We start from the raw sequence: 17,974 nt of genomic DNA on the forward strand, positions 1-17,974 counted from the left end.
CCCTAGACAGATTACATCCAGTCTGATCTTCTACTTGTCATCCGGAGATCTGAAGTGACAGCCAGCTAGCATTTTCAGCCATCCCCAGGAGGTAAGTCACTCCTACACCAAAGCCAAAGATCAAAAGTTTGTCAATACAAGAACAGTCCAAATGGGTGCAAAAAGCTGGGTGATGGTATCTGTCACCTCTAGTGCTTCACAGCATTTTGACACGGCATCATAAAAACTAGCTTGTGCTTTGATAAATCTCCAGCTGAAGTAGATTCTCAGGTGTCAGAAAATTCTTTAAACCTCTGTCTGTAGCTGCTACTATAAAGAAAAATGAATAAAGAAAACAAGAGGACTATGCTTCTTTACTTTTTTGTCTATTTCTTTTTTCCCCCTGAAATGAGGAAATTTAACCAGTAAAACTCTGGACTTGCAATAAAAGGAAATCGTTAACACTAATGGAAACATTTCATCTGTTTGGTTCACTTATCAACTCAGTGAGACAAGCTGGTGAATTTAATCATACTGTTAACAAATATGCCCAGATGTCTCTCCTCTTCATAATTTCTAACCCATCAGCTTTCACTGTTGGGAAGTAGCTATAAATTCTCATTTTCCAGCCCTGTGGATATTTCATCCCATATCTATTTACTCAGTACTACAAAACTCCAATTCTGTGTACAGACCACGTTTCCCATATTTGTCAAATTAGGACACTCAGCCCATGCATGGCAGTTCTTGTGTCACAATCATTAGTAAACACAGATAAAATAATCTGTTTCTGAAGTTAATCTTCAACTAACTGCACCACTTTGGCCCAAAAACTTGCACTCAGCGCCATCTATTGATGCTATTTGGGTTCAGAACACTCTGGCTCAGTCACCACCTAGCACTGAACCACACCACAGGCTTTACCAAACAATTTAAATATATAGATATTAATAGCAGCAATGCCGGGTTAAGCATTAGAAACATTTGAAAAATCAGTGTTACAATTTGTCTTTGTTTCTAATTAGCCCTAGTCTGTTATGTGACAGCAATAAAAATTAAATACTGATAAGAGTTTTCCAGATAAGGACTTCTGGTATTTCTTGCCCTTATTAGTATCTTGGGCATCCTGGAGCCGTACTCCATACATCATACATCTAGTAGTAGCACTAACAGTAGTAGGGGGTGATTAAGTTCTTATTAATAGGTCTGCAGCTTGGCATGTCACAGTTCCCATTCTGCTGAAATGGTTAGATCATTAAGGACTTGGATTCTGCTTCCTTTTTCTTGGTGGAAATTTTCTTTTCTACATATCCACTCTTAAAAAAACATTGTTCAGTCTCAAACTTCCATGGTGCATTGTAAGGAACAACTCTGATGTAGACAGATACAACCATTAGTTATTTAGGTAAAACTTGGGCTAATAGCAGCTTCCAAATCTTACCCCTAAAAAAGCCTTTTCATGATGCTTCAGCTCCATCAGTACTGTTTTACAATTTTCCAGGGAGTGTAAGTAATCTACATACTCCTGAATTGCAGAATAAAGAAAAACAAGCAAATTTTAATTATTAAAAGTTTCCATGATTAATCTTTGCAACTCCTCAGAAAAAAAGGTGAAGGACTTGGCAATTTGGAGTATTTTGCTGATGTCCTACACAAACTACTACTCCCATACACCTTCATTGTGTTACCATTGCAAATGCAAGTTGACTGAACTCAGAAAAGAAAAAATTGTTACCAGTAGTAATCATCATCATACAGAGAAGATACAAAAAATTTTATTTCTTGATCAGTAATTTCTGACTGGGGACTACTCATTTCCTGGGATTATCAATTTCAGAAATCACTAGGTTTTTACCTGTTTCAGTGTATTGGTCCTAGAATTTGCAGATATATTTTTGCAAGCACAGGACAAAGCAAAAAAAAAAACAAACCAACAAACAATACCTACCTGACTTATGTCCCCATTGAAAAACTTCATAAACCCAGTAGAGAGAAAGTGAAATTTAAAAACAAAAAAAAAGTTATCTTTTTTTTTTTTTTTTTGTGGCATCAGAGAAAAATTTAATGAGGAAAAGCCCTTGATGGTCTAGCAGGACTGACTGAAATTAGAATGGTTTACCTGGGCCTCATCCAGACAAGTTTTTACAACTTCAAAGGACAGAAATTGTACTACCAGACTAGAGCACCTGTATCCCAGTGCTTAACCACTCATAATTCCTAATGCTCACACCCACACAGCACATTTCCCATAACCTTCCATTCCCTGACAATTCCTTTTTAATGGAGAAAAGGGAGAAAAACAGCAAATAATTTTGTTCAACCACTGTATAAGGAACAGGTCAGAAAACTCTTGCACAGACCTGCTCTGTTACCCCCTAATCTGAGGGGCAAACACACTTGCCTCCCTCCAGGGCCCTTGTGAGGACAGAATAAATCCTGCACCTGCTGCTGGGAACCTCAACAGTACTCTGCTCATCTACAGAAGACTGCATACACATGTATGAATGACTGACAAAATGATTTCTGTTCTTAAGTCTCCCAAGAAATTTCCCCAAGAGAACATAGATGATATATTGATCTCAACCACAATTACACAGTAAGGGTTCCCCCAAGTGACTTATACAACCTGGACATGCAAACCTTAACAAGGGTGAGATTGTATCTACTCATGTTGGCTCCTGAAATTAGCCAGATGTGTCCAATGGCAATCCTGAAGGAGTGGATGTAGCCCATCCAAAGATTTGGCTTTTCTTTTTTTGGACAGGAGAAGCATGAAGCAAAGAATTTTCTTACAAAGATTTTCTCAACAGAACAACCATCGAGGATCAGTGCCTAAGTTTTCACACGTAAAAAGTGGTAACTCTAGCACAGAAGTTAGGGACTTCCAGTTTAAATATCACTTTCATTCTGTCACACACAAAATCCTGTAATAGGAGCTCCTAAATCGTGTTTGGTTTAGGTCTGAATATGAGTGAGTGAAGCATTTATTTGGAAGCCATGTTTTAGTAAATCCATAAATCTACCTACTGTTCAGCTCTCCTAAATTACTGAAGCAGGAAGCGGCTTGTTGCTTGCTGAGAATTCACATCAGAAGAACATGTCACATTTTGGTGGATAAGGGTAAAAATAGCTGGTGTTGGATGAGATGCCCTTTGTCTTTCCTGACCTCACACACAGGCATGAATATCATGAGTATGTGCTGCACACGGGCCATGCATAATTTCTTTTTATACTCAGGCAACAATCTGTCAATAGAAAAGTATTACGAAAAAAGCAAATATTTTTTTGAGAATCCTTAATTGATTTGAAACCAAAAGGCTACTGTGCCATAGGCAGCTCTAAGCCAAAACTTTTGCAGAAGCACAACACTGGGAACTGTGAGCAGAGCTTTACATAGGCACTATCAGTTAAGGTTCTGAGGCATCCTCTGGTATTTTTCTTCACACATTTTCCTGTTATCCAAGATACTTCTTTTCAGGCTTCTATGGCTACTTCCAAAATCCTCCTTTTTTTGGCACATCTGCTTTCCACAACACTTCAAGCCCCAAATAAAACAGTGTAAGTGCACAAGAGCAGCCACCTAATCGATAGCTCTGACATGTCTTTCAGTTGAAGAATACAGGTCATAACTTTGGTTTAGTTCAGGTACTACTAAATTTATAACCAGACTATACTGGCAGCTGTCAGCAAGTAGGCAGCTTCCTGTCTTTGAGAGCACAGAAGCCGACAGATTTACTTCCCCACACGTATACACCAAGTGATCAGTTGCCTGTTAGCTCACAATTTAGGCTTTTCATTTTACCCACAAATGAGAAAGAGCTCACATTGCTTGAAGGCGTGCTGTTTTCCAATGCTACTCTGAGTATTGCTATGCCCATTCTCAAGAGGCTGTTCCCATGGAAAGAAACAGTGCTGAACCAGGAGCACGGTACCAGCTGTCACATTTCTGTCTTCTTACCCTGCCTCAGTGCACAGGGATGGAGTTACAGGGAAAGTCCAATGCAACACCAGCATTGACACCTCTTGTAAACAGGAACAGATCACAACTGAGCTCTTTCTATGATGGACTCTCTGGGTCCCATCCCTCTACTCCATTTCCAGCCTCTTCCTTCCACTTTTCAAGTCCATGACTAGTTTTGCCTATGAAGAGTGTACAACACAGTCAAAAGGGTTGAGATCAAGGGGATTTCTCATTTTTTTATCAGAGAACAGGGGTTCCAGGGGGCACTCCAATGCATTAAATGCAGGATAGACAGTTGAGCAGAATCTGTAGGAGGAATAAAGCAAAATCTTCATCTGGGACAGAAGGAGGAAAAAGGTGGAGTGTAGGAAGTTACAAAACTAATGCTGCTGCACTCAATCTTTGTGTCTGCAGAGATTACATATCCCTCTGTCAGCCATATCCCACTGGCTAACTGACTGACAGAAAAAATAATGGTTATTATCCAAGCTACTACTGAGCAGTTATTGTTTTCCCTTCCCTCTACTCCTCTGCTTTTCTCCAGCAGATACTCATTAAGATAGACCAAGTATCCTCCCTGATTGCCAACCCCTAGCCCCGCATTGCTGTCTATTAAAACCCCTTCAGTTCCCTTTCTCAGCATTCACAGATTATATATACACATAATAGTTCCTTCCAAAGACTCATTTTTAAAAATTTTTAATTAGAGTCAGCTGCTGACACTTTAGAGTCTTTTCAGAGGGTAAACAGAACTCAACAACAACAACAAAAAAAAATACATCCAATCTCTGAGGAGGCTGAAACCTAGAATAAGATTTTGAAAGGAACTTAAAAACTAGAGGGAGGGACTAGGAAAAAAAAAGTTCATTAAAAGTTACGGCATCTCAAGGAATTAGTCAGTTGATCTCCTCTTGAGAATACTGTGGGCACTGCCTCCAGCTCCTCTGCATTCTCATTATCGAAGGATCAAACACACAAATACAAAAGAAACATCCATGCTCATTACTCTCAGAAAAACATCACCATCTTTGGAGGGCACCCATCCACCTTCCAAGCTCATTCTGAAGGTGCTCAGCATGAACAATTTAAAGCAGATGTTCAAAGTGTACATCAAAGAATGGGACAAGGTCGAGTGTCACTTCATCCATTAAGTATCCCATAAAAAAAGTACAGAAGAGTGACTGGTCTCCAAAGTTTATTAAAAATCAAAGAATAGAAAACTTTACATAAAAATATGTCAATTTTAGCTTCCACATAGTTGTCCACACAAAAAATTTAAACATTTTTTTAAACCTGTAGCACATAACCACAGTGATAGCCAGGCCAATTCATTTGGTTCACCATGACTGAAGTGTTACATGATACCACTTTTCAAATGAGTTTTGCTTTAAAATGGACACTAGTATAAGACACCAATTAAAGCCTCTGAAGGCTCTTTAATGTAGTTATGCTCAATATTGCTAGAGTGTGAAGACTAAGCAGTACAGGCTCATGTAACAGCCCTTAGATATTATTTATGAATCAGCTCACAATTTTTAAAACTTTGTTATTGTGATGAGTCTGGAGCATTAAGACAAACTTTCTGCAAACAGATATGCACTACTCTAGTTTGGAATGTTGCCCTCTCTCCCCTCAAGGACCTGTTTGTGTTTGACAGATTCAGTAATAACATGAACTACTTCTGCTTCAAAGGCATACAGCATATTAAAAAGCTTCATGCTTGACACCTCATTTCAATATTCAGATACCAGTTTTAAAACCTTCTATATCTGTACACAGTATAGATGTCCTGTTAACAGGATTCTTCAGCTTTCTCTGCTAGTGGACTTACATAACTCACCTGTAGTTTTCTGTATAGCTTAAGAACTCTCACTTAAAAAAAGGGAAGTCAGAGGGCATGAGATGTGACCTACTCCCAGGACAACTGTGGTGCTTTAAAAACTCAGGGTTAGGCAGGATGTACATTTTTCAAAAAGTTAAAGACAGTGTTTGTCATGGCAATACACACTTGCATAGTATACCTGTATGCATCTGTAAATTAAGTGCCAGCCACTCATACTGTGTACAACACTGGGCTGTGCTCTCCTGCAACACGTTAAAAGATACTTCTTGTAATGCTTAGAGCAGCTGAAGTACTTTTTATATATTTGCTCTTAACAGAACTAATGCATACTACTATACAGATTCCTTAATGGAATCAACATATTTCCTTTCTCCACATTCCTTAAGCCGGGTACCTCTGTTTAATAGTGTTCTTTCAACCCAAACATTAACAGGTTACATTACTAAAATGCATCAAAGCACGTAGTTCACAGCTTTTTAATTTCATATCAGGACTTGAACCAACCTTTTTCCCATTCTTCTCAAAAGTTTTACTTCTGGTACTACAAATGTTCGATTTGTTGTCTAGTTAAAGAAAATTAAAACTCATTGGTCAGAGCAAGACGATTGATAGAGGCCAGACAATGAGCTAAAAAACACAGGGTCAAAATGCTTTGGAGCTTAGTAAATTCTTAAAACTGTAAGCCAAATCGCACTTTCATTGTGAATCGAGAAGCCTCAAATATTACCAGATGTCATGTTTATAACACTGCTCAGACAACCTGCCAAAACTATGACCCCAACTTAGATAATGCAACCTGGGAAAGGATCTGTAAATTAAAAAACCTCTTCCCCTTAAATATAACTTATGTGATAATATGAAATTAAATTAAAAATTCCAAGTTATTGCACAAATCATACTTCCAATATTTACAGAGGAAAAAATTGAGCTTTGAAAAAAAAAAAAAAACAACACCAAAAACAAACCAGGAGAGCAGCAAATTCACTTTTATGATTTCCCAACTTGATTTGCTGCAAAGAATAAAAAAAAAAAATAATTCCAAGGGGCTGAAGTTTCCTTCACTTCTAAAATAAAAGAAAAGGAACAGATACAGCCACAGCAAAAAAGCTACAGCATTTGTAAATGTCCCTGCAGTTCTATTGTCAGAGCTGCTTCGGCACTGAATGAACCATTGTGGGAAGGCAGAAAACAAACTTCCACATTTAATAAGGCTTCACAGATAAGCACAACTACTTCTTGAAGATGGACTGAACCACCACACAAAGAAACATGCAAAGAAGTCAGCTGCAGATATTTGGCAACACCAACAAAACGATGTGCTGGACGCTGGTCTCCATCCCTCAAGTGGAGTGGCACTCACTCAGTTTGTCTGAACAGGGAAGGTCATTTTGGCATCTGCCATTATCTGCTCAGACTGATAGGCAAGCTGTCTCTGTGTTTTTTCCTTCTCCATATATTACGATTGTACTGGTGGTGTCCGCGGTTACCAACTGGTTGCCTCATGCCTCCGCTGCTGACAGGGCTGTAGCTGTTGCCTTGGTTATGAGTTCCTTTCATAGAAAACTTCATTCCACTGTGCTGCTAAGAAAAATAAAATAAGATAAGCATTTATTTAGGCATAAAAACAGCAAACAAAACATGTATTACCAGTTGTATTTCCTCAACATACAAGTCATTTCCACAAAACAGTGCTTGAAGCAACTGGTCTTTTCATGCTTGTTTATTTGTAGCTGTGCAAGTCCCAAAGCACTAACAGCTTACTAAGTGTTTTCTGAAGAAAATGTCCTGCAAGTGAAATGGTTTCAATAGATTTCAAAGCATCCTTAACATCCTCACATAACAGTATGAAATATACTCACTGTACAACTCCCTTCTAAAAACCACAAGGGAACTTCCACATTAAATACTAATCGTGACAGATGTGTATATTTTGGAGTATCTCAGCAAGAGCATGACCAGATGAGATACTTCAGTCCTTCGGAAACATTATGGAGAAATTTAAGAGCATGATCACATGAGCTGATGCATGGGAAGTACAAGTCTACTTTCTCCATAATCTCATTCAGTGACAGGCAAACTAAGTATGGCTTGTGAGGAGCTTCTAAATCCTACTGGTCTGATCATCAGCTTACACAGCTCCTAGACTGTACCTCATATGCAGACCCAGGCAAAACAATTAAGTGATCAGAAATATAGCATAACACTCTCTTTGGAGGATATCCAATAACTTGAAACAAAAACTGCCCAGAAGGTTTAGCAGCAGCCTGAGTAAACCTATCCCACCATAAGGTACTACAAGCATCTCTATCACTTAATGGCATACAGTAAGTTGGCTTAATGTCTATGTACTTAAATTAGGTACAACAGTTTCAGAAGATGAAAGACTTCCTAAATACTAGTAACATCAATGCAAGCAACCTTTCCTGATGTCTGACAGCAATAACTCAACAAACAACTGATTGCCTGTAACAAGGGCTAATTCTAACCTTAAGGGGTTGCACAGGAACACAGAGCTAGCATTTGGGACAATTGCTTAGAACACTGAAGTATTTGCAGGTATTTCATAGTCTGTATTTCCAAACGAGTGTGAAGTAGAAAGAAACGAGAACACCAAGCCACAATTATGTGCACAAAACAAAAAGAGTTACTGAAAGCAATATTTTACAGTCAAACTGTTTCTAGAAGAGACACTGAGAATCCAGAAAGATAAACTGGTGAAGACCAGTGTTGAAGAACAACCACAGTTCACTACAGGGTGGCAAAAAATTCATAAAATTATTTTTGATTTATACAGTGTCCTACAGCAACCTAATCAACCTTCAACATGCAACTTCTAAACACCAAGTGTTGTTTGCAGACTACCAGTGGCAAAATAATTCAAGGACAAACAAAAAGGAAACGCCGAGAATTTTTCTACTTCTTCTATTTTCTACACTACTTTGCAAACATAATTTATTGATACGCGTTTCATAAATAGCTTCCAGTAGATATTTTAGCAAGTGAACAACATGCAACCAAAAAAAAAATTAGAGTGTTTTCTATTTTTGGTAAGTGGTCCTTCAAGCAAACACACCATGTCACATCCTTGTGCAAAGTTTTCTAGTTCAGTAAGTATATCTCTGAGTCAATTATATACAAACATTTACTTGAAATGACATAAAATACTGAAAATTACCCTATAATAGTAAAACACTAAAAGTAGCCAGTCATCACAGTGACCCTCAACTATGTGCTGAAGAAAGACAGAGGAAAACTTTAGGATTGCTACTGAACAACCAGAACAAAACTGATCAAGGAACATCCAAACTTCCAGGAAGTCCATCCATCCACTTCAGCTGAAAATGTGAAAAATCTGGGAATTTCTTCCTCAATGAGGATTCACCAAAGAAAACTTAGTGGAAGCAGGATGGCAGGTGACCCCCAGATCAGCCACACAGCACAGCAAGCATGACAAGTGCATCTACCTGTATCCTAAAAGATGTCATACCCTTTGTTTGCTCAAAAGGTAAGCAAACCTTCAAACACTGATTAATAACCTAGCCAGAACGTGAATGCAAGCTTGTGATGAAGCACTCTGCATTGTTTTTAGGCCATCAAGATAAACACTGTCAATCTATTGGAGCAGGATCTGAATCCACCAGTCTTATGACTCATCAGCTGAGAGAGGTGCTTAAGGAAGTTGATTCAGGGACCACTTCAGTCAGAGATTATACCTTTATATTTACCAGTTCTCAACTACATTTTGTTCACTAGTTCATTTTTTGAAACCATCAGCTTGTAGCATCCTGCATCCTGTGCTATGGCATTTCACAGCTTAAATGAGCAGCACATTTAATTTGAGCCTATTACAGGCTGATCTACCAGTTCTTGGAGTAAATAATTTCTTGTCATTCTTTCTCTAACTTTCTGATATACTGCTGATGACCACACAGACCTAGATCATATACCTCATCTTGTTGAGGTTAAATAATCATTCTTTCTTCACACAGAAGCAATTCCATGTGTTTGATCATTATTAACATCTTTTCCTATTCTGCTTCCATTTGTGTTTTGACTTTCCTCTGATGAGAAAAGAAATGGCAAAATTATACTCACTGGTGTGGTGTTCTGCAAAATGTCATCTTCACAAGAAACTGTCTGCTCAGGGCCTACCACTCTCTACAAAGTTTAAATTATTTCTCTCCCTCCTGGTGCATCACCTTGAAAGGTCCTTCTGCATCCTTTCTCAAATAGCCCTTAAGGTGCTTCACACCACCAGCAAACTTCACCAGGCTTCATCCACTGCCTTTCAGATATTAGGCAGCACAAACTCCTGCAAGGTTTTCCTGGTGAACCCCATCTTTTGCAAAAACTGAATTTTTTGTTCCTCATTTTCCAATTAGTTAATTGTTTAAAACGGGACACATCATTCACTTAGCTTCCTTCAGGACCTTCGATAAAAAAAATTTACTTCATGTTTTTGGAAATCTCAAGAGGCTGTATTTAACATCTTTCTCCTGTGCACAAACTTCTGGACGTTCCCATGCTCAGGACTCACACAATCACTGAGAGAGGACATCTGTAGCAGATGATGTCTAGAGAGATCAGATAATCCAAAAAGAAAACCCTTCCTCTGTGATATGACAGAAATCTTTGATTTACAAGTTTCAACTTCTTTGGATCTATTTCTCTGGATAAAACAATCTCTCCCATCTTAAGGCTATTGATTCAAAAAATAGAACAGATAGAACTGGTTTGACTTTTAGCTGCATTGAATAATCTGCTACATCTGGAGGGTAAACTAAAGAATTCACATTTAAGACAAGGCTGGGAGTGGGGGCAAGGTTAAGTTCTTCATCATATACCAGGTTAAAAAAGCTTCCAGGAAGAATAAAACCAACATAAAATAGAAAAACAAACAAACAAAACCCCCAGAACCTAAAAAAAAAACCCACCAAAAAAAAAAAAAAAGCCGCAGAAAAAAAACTCAAGAAAACAAATCTGATTGCAATAGAAATTCCAAGTAATTAACTGCTAAGGAAACCAAATTTCTATTCTTAAATACTGGCAAATTTACTGTACAAAACTGCTGACATTTAAAGACTGCCATTATTCAAAAAGAAAATTTATAGCCAAAAATCAATCCCCTACAATTTGAAATAACACAAGTAACATAACAGAGCTAAAGTCTAAACATAAACAGGCTTCTGAATTGTTTTGGTCTTTTGTTAGGTTTCTTTTTTTTTTTTTGCCTGATTGAATTTCTAAAGTAAGGAAAAAAGAAAGGCAGAAAAATGTTGGCAATAAAGTATCTGTGCTCAACTTAAAAACAGATTATTCATACAGTGCTCCAAAATGATTGTTAAGTATTTACAGAGGTAAAGGAAAAGCTTAGAAAAGGCATAAGACAGTTATGACAGAAAGATCACATATTTACTATTTTGTTGTAAAGAGGATTAAATACCACGACTGAATCTAGTCTGCAGATGATCAGACTTGTAATCAAACTCACACACCTCAAAACCATTTCATGTGAAATACCACAGTAGCATTCAGTGCTACCTTAATGAACCATTACCATTTTAAGTATCCCTTAAATAACATATCATGCATTCTCAAAATATTTCACAAAGTTTGCAATATTTCCAAATTCTCTATTTTAGGCTTGTAGCACTCACTTACTGACTTTCTGATCATAACATCTATAAATACACTAAAAATTTAACTTCTTCTTCTTTATGAAATAGATTCATTGCTTTGCAGAGAAATAATGGACAATGACCTAACCAACATTTTAGTCACAACTACATAAGCAATAAGATAATTATTAGGCAATCTAGCCTCATTACTTTAGATTAGTTAACAGGATTCTGCAAAATGTTTGCACGTGCTACCTGGGTGTACTCTTAACCTGGTAAGATTTCTGTGCGGTTTAGAATTCTAAGCTGAAGTAGAAACAAACCAAAATAAGTTATTTCAAAAGTTGTTCAGTGTTGACAATCTAGGGAAATAAGGCTCAAAGCACAGCAAACAAAGACACTTCTCTTTTTGGGACCAACAGGTCACTTTCAGCTACAACTGATAAAATCTTAAGTCCTGAATAGATTTTATAAAATGAACCCAAGCTCTTCTCTCCTGTTACAAAAGGGGAAATTTATGGAGCCAACTGTAAGAACAGCAAAGAAAAGGAAAATGAACATGGGGGCTAAAAAGAGCTTAAAAGCAAGAAATATTTTAGTGTTTCTTACCTTCTAGCACAAGAGAACTAGGAAAAATAAAAGCTTCAAGGGAGCAGATTATTTCAATATTTCATATCTTATTCACTTCATTACAGATTACTGACAGAGCTACCACACAAAGGTCAATGTTCTTTTCACCTTTCACAACAGGTTAAGCAATATTAGTATGAGCAGATAAATTAGTATTTGAGAGAGCAGAGACTCTAGTCCCTATAATGAGGGACTGACAGCAGACTGTACCGTCAGCATCGCAGCAAATACTGAACTATGTTATGGTAAAGAAAGTAGAACGACACACTAAATAAATACCTATTTTGATCTTGTCAGTACTCAAGTTTCAAAACTGAGGGGCAAGAGTCAAAACAATGCTACTAGAAGACAGAACTCATACTGCAACTTTGCTGCTGTTGTGACATGGGCCATGAAGTGTATCTGCATACTTGTCACTACAGAGAACAAGAGATAATAGCTTTTTTAGCACAAAGCTGACAGATTCAGACCTTAAAGAGAAATCTTACCTCACTGAGAATTCTCACTTTTGATTTGGAACAGAAAAACTATTACTACAGTAGGAAAAACCCTTTCCAAGTGATGAGGTGATACCAATACATGTGAAAAAGTCTGCAGAGGAAATACATATGTGATTATTCAAGTGAATCTCAGTTTGTGGCAAAAAGCTGATTACAATGACGCTGGAAGATAAAGGAGTACTATGTTAACAAAAGGAAGGTATGACTTCTGCATTTCTGTAAGTCTTTTATTTATGGTGGGTTTTTTTTATGTTTCTAAGAAACCATTATTGAGACTCTGCCTTTCCTGCAACTCAGAAAGCAACACAGGAAGCAACTGCCAATGTGGCCAGAGGAGAAAAATCCTTTAAACATCTAGAGTGGATGTTTATATGGAGACCTCTGGAGACCACTTAATCCAACATTCTGTTGTAAGCAGTCAGATTAGGTTATCCAGGGTTTGGTCAGGCTAAGTCAGTTTCTGTACATGGAAGGATAACACCACATAAAGATTGTCTGTATAAGTACAGGGCAACCTAGATGAAAAATCTCCAGTACTGTTTTCAGCTGAACAACCTCTGCAACTCAGACTCAGTTTTTCCTCCTCCTCTTTCCTTAGAAAAGAAAATAAAACATCATCTTCCCCTAAGTTTTGCATGTGTTAAAAACCAAACAATGTTCTGTCACACACAGAAGAGGGAAGTCTGACATTTAGAATCAAAACTGTTTCCAAAGTAGACAACCACAGCCTGCTTCCTATGAAAACACATGGACACTGAAAAATTATTCTGCCCTAAATGAGAGCATTCTTAATTAAGATAAAAAAAACCAAAAATGTCATTTGGTTGAATGAAGAAGCCTTCAGTACCTAAACAGTTCAAAAATGCCATTGAACAAATCAGGTAATTTCTAAGTTGAAGCTGACATACTGAAAATACTCAAGTATCTCAATATACAAAAGGAATTCAGCATACTTCTGCATTGACACAAATTAAAATGTGTCTTTACAAACTCACCCTTCATCCAACTTGAGCTACACTTTACTGTTTGCACTCATCTAAAAGAAATTTTGACTCAAGTCCTGGACCAATTTTGTTTGCAACACTGCTAACCTTCCAGCAATCAGCTCAGAGATACAAGCAGTATCAGCAGTACTAGTGAGACAAAGCAACACCATTAACAATTGCTCTGGATAAAAGCAAATGCTGAAAAAAAGTATGCTAGCCACAGAAGTGCCTATAATGCAATATAAAAAACCAGTTTGCAAGTTTAAATGTTCTGCCTTATCTGGCCAAACTCAAAAGAATCTGAAAAAAAAGAGAATCTACTCCTGTGAGTCCCTTTACAGGTTTTGACTGTGGTATTTCAGCACTGACATTAAGGTTTCACTTCCTAGTTGTCTCCATAGCAACAAACATATTCCCAATCAGACACCACTCATCTTTACTGGGGACTTCCTCAGACACTCTAGAAGCCAGCCAGTGCAGCAGAGGGATTGGTACTTGCTGGCTTTAGATACTTTGGAATCACAACATAACCCTTTGGGGGAAAAAAGAAAGCATCTTAAAAGTTAAATGAAAGAGTTCTTCTGACCTAAGAAAAAGGAAATTTCTCTGTCTTCATTTTGGTAACCTAGTGAACAGCAATCCAGCATGAATTAAACTTATCTCAAAGTAGCAACAGGGAATGTAGTCCCCTCCTCTCCTTGGGAAGTTACCAAGCAATTTCTGCCCACTCTACTCATCTGGACAAGTGTCTCAACATCTGTTTTTCTGCTCATTTCTAACGGGCAGCACTGCTTCATAAACTTCAAGTAAAATTTCAAACAGCTGTCAGCAGAGTATAAGAATGACTACCTTGGAAAAATGATGGATGATAATGATCCTGAAAAGCACACAGACCTGTGCCAGGAGCTTAATCAGTCCCTGAACTATCTGGAAATTCTCTGATTAATTATGCAGTACATAAATAGAATTGGCAATCACACCAAACATGTTTCACAAATGGAAATACCAGGAAGCTTTAACAGCAGCAAACTTGCCTAGAAGGCAGTAATTTGTTCAAAATACAGTTAAATGGTCTTGGCACCTCCTGCTTTTGAGAGTTGTATTCGACACCTAGGTACAGCTTTCCAAGCTGAACAGAGGTGGAAAAAGTTGCCAGGGAGAAAGCTGAAGATACCATGCAGACAAATTAGTCCTTTTCAAATTTTTTTTAACATTAAAGAAGACTTGTTTTTAAGAAAGCCTAACATATATGCAAATCTATCAGGGTAGGAGTCCTCTAAGATGGTAGAGTGCACCTATTAAGAGTTATAAGCTAGCTGAGTCTCATCAACTCAAAATACAAGCCACCAGCCTAATCTAGCACAGCCATGCTCCAGAAAGTTGGAAGTGGAAAGGAGATATTTACAGTATTCTGGGTAAAATTATTTCATTGCCCAGTTTTGATTCAATCTCAAACTTTATCAAAAAAACCCACTTCTACTTCACAAAATATAAACTTCTGGTAAATTCAATGCAAATAGCCTATTATCCCATTTCTAAACTACAGGTAGCAAGAAATCCTTCTGATTTATGTGATTCTCAAAGGCACATCTTTGTTAAGCAGAGCCACAAAAAAATTTCTGCTTTTAAACATTTAAGTACTATAAAACTACTAACAGAACAGTTAACAATCACTTGAAAGGACAGCCAAGGAACAGAAAGCCAGAAAAAGTGCTACAAAGCAGTTGTTTTCCAAGACTCAAAATTCTAGCAGACATGCCAAATTCACACAACACATTGTCTCTTCACAACTGTGGGAAATACTCTGAATGCCAACTTGTTTTTTACCAACAACTGTATGCCTCCTAACTAGCTCCAGGGTACTTCAGAAAAGCAGAGCTGTTAAGGAAAGAATAATCTACACTAAGTTTGCATTTTAGATGAAGTTTAACTTAAAATAACTCTCCAGTTTTATTCTAAAAAAACTTCTGAAGTTTCAGACTGGACTGTATTCACTAGCCAGTGAATATTCAATTGCAGACATTATAAGAGAAATATATTGTTCTATTAACTTCTCACTAATACATTTGCTGTGCAGGTAAGCAGGTATTGCCTAGGTGGGACTAAGCAGTAGGGAAAGAAAGTAGAGGAAGAATCTGTGTAATCAGTTAGAAGCTTAAAACCAAAGGCATGTCAAGGGAAGTGATGATTTCCCCTCTACTCAGCATAGGTGAGGTCACACATGAAGTGCTGGGTCCAGGTCTGAGCTCCCCAGGAACAGAGATATGGACAAATAGAAGAGTGTCCAGTGAAGATCCATGAAGTAAGAGCTGAATCAAATAAAAAAAAGCAGCAAGTTGAAAATCTCCTGGCCCTTGATTCCCAAGAACTCTGATAGACAGACCTGGAGAAGTAGGAAGAGAACCTGACCAAAATTAATTTTCAGAGAAACCAGCTCACTGTTTTGTTACCACAGGCAACTTACAACCCACAATTTGCATTAAGCCTCATGTGGGGCATGTTTGACTAACAGCTTTAATTATCAAGACTGAGGGAGTGTTTTCCTGGAGAAAGATGCATTGAGGTTGTATCAGAATAGATACATTAGACAAAATACATTCAGGTCCCAGCACAATTATGCTTACATTTAATTTTTTGGTAAAAAATCTTGTGCACATGTCCATAATTAATCTTCTGTTCTCTACCTTTAAAATGTACTACAGAATATTACAAGTGTAACCAAATCTAATAGTCCAAAATCAAGAAAAAAAAAAAAGCCTAGAAAGGTCAGTACTATTCCTTAAAATTCAAAAACTATCTTACAGCTCCACCACCTATATGGTGGTGGAAATTAAAGAGCCTAAAGATCTACAAATATCCCACCAGTTGGGCATCAGGATTCTCAAATACAACTTAAGGAGTCAGACACCTGACACTCCTTCTTTAACTTACTCCTAGGTGTCTGCATTGTGGAGGGGCTCTTCTACTCCAAACCCTTTCCCACCCTTTGTTCTCCCCACACCTCTGACACAGCAGCTCAGTACTTTTATGACAACATGAAGCCCAGCACATGCTCTATGAAGGCTATCCTGAGACTGACAGCACAGAGCACATGACCTGCAGCTGCGGTGTGATTGCTCACTCGTGACAGAGTTGCTGGCTCATACCTGATTACTGGCGGCCATTATCAGGGCTCCCGGAGGCGCAGATTGGGGTTTACCACTTGGCAGGGGCAATGCGGGTGCTAAACTGGCCATAAGCTGAGTCGGTGCTTGAAGACTGAACTGGTAAACATTAGGAGCTGGGCAAGGTGGTGTATCTGATTCCTTTTGGCAGAGAAAAAGGGGAAAAGAAAAGCAACTTTACAGAAAGTACAGTATATACAGACTAGGCACGTGAAAATGCACCCAAATATCAACTCAAGTGAATATTGTAAAACATAACGATTTTTGTTCAGTAGTAAAAAAAAAAATAAAATAAAAGCCAGCACTATGTTTATTTTACACATCTAGCAAAAGTTTAACTGAACGTCCATTAAGAAGACAATGTCAACAGGTTTATGGCAATCACAGGTCAGTTCCAGTTAGCACGCATCTAAAGCCAAAGTTATGTCTCTAGCAAATTCAAACTAGAAGATAAGAACTAAAGCTGGGAAAAAAACAGAACAAGAACAGCAACACTCTAGGTAATAGAAGGGCAAGAATTTTAGTTGTCATGACAGATTCGGTCCTCAGAACAGTGTTCTGGAGGGTACTGAATTATATGGCAAAGTTACTCACTCTAATTGTTCCAATCTTCTCCCACTCCACCCAGCAACACCAAAGTTAGGGCTCCACCTCCCAAGAAACAAGATGATGCTCTGCCAGTCAGGACCAGTACACACACACCAGTCACACACACCACTGCTCTCGGGGAGTTCTGCTCCCCTCACTTTCCATCTGAAATCTGAGGGATAGCTCTTCAGGGAAAGCGAGATGGATGCAGGATAACAGAAAAGACACAGCAACGGAACTGATATCACTGATTACTATTCTTCCTCCTTCCAGCCTGATCACCTCCAATCTCAGATGCGTCCTAAGCAAACATATTGGTGATGCTGAAGTACTGTGTGTCTGGAGCTGACAGCAAGGAGGCAAGCAGAGATCCAGCGGTTTACAAGAATTGCTGACGTCTGAAAATACCCAACTACCCGAGTTCCTAAATGATCAATTATTTTCTAAGTTGAGAAAGATGGAAGACAAGCTACAGCCTTCTAAAACACTTTCAACACAAAAACTCTTGTAAAACTTTTTTTTCATCCATAACATAATGGCAGAAGTAGCTTCCCCTAGGTTTCACTGCTGTTTTTTACCACATTCTTAACTCCAAAGCATTCTGAACTTAAAAACAAAGGAAAGACCTATTCTTTATCCCAAACCACTAGCGTTTTTTCCACTGCCAGATGTTAGGTTGAAAATATAGCAAGAGATGGGGGTTGG

The 17,974-nt window shown here is 38.1% G+C and overlaps 1 protein-coding gene across 5 annotated transcripts in view; it reads right to left on the bottom strand.

Annotated features, from left to right (window-relative positions):
- Positions 1-5,121: 5,121 nt before the first annotated feature.
- TENT4A (terminal nucleotidyltransferase 4A) overlaps positions 5,122-17,974 on the bottom strand; it is a 58,914-nt gene continuing 46,061 nt past the window's right edge. The window contains exons 11-13 of one of the 5 annotated variants that reach the window (XM_038127323.1): positions 16,664-16,822; positions 15,739-15,826; positions 7,185-7,361 (exon numbers count right to left, since the gene is read on the bottom strand). In XM_038127323.1, coding sequence (XP_037983251.1) covers positions 7,324-7,361; positions 15,739-15,826; positions 16,664-16,822 — 285 coding nt within the window. In that variant the 3' untranslated portion in view covers positions 7,185-7,323. Of the gene's footprint in view, positions 7,365-15,738; positions 15,827-16,663; positions 16,823-17,974 lie in introns of all 5 variants that reach the window. The other 4 variants (XM_038127321.1, XM_038127322.1, XM_038127326.1 and 1 more) reach the window with 4 other exon arrangements.

Source organism: Motacilla alba, chromosome 2 (genome assembly GCF_015832195.1).
Source record: "Motacilla alba alba isolate MOTALB_02 chromosome 2, Motacilla_alba_V1.0_pri, whole genome shotgun sequence".
NCBI classification, from domain to species: Eukaryota; Metazoa; Chordata; class Aves; order Passeriformes; family Motacillidae; genus Motacilla; species Motacilla alba.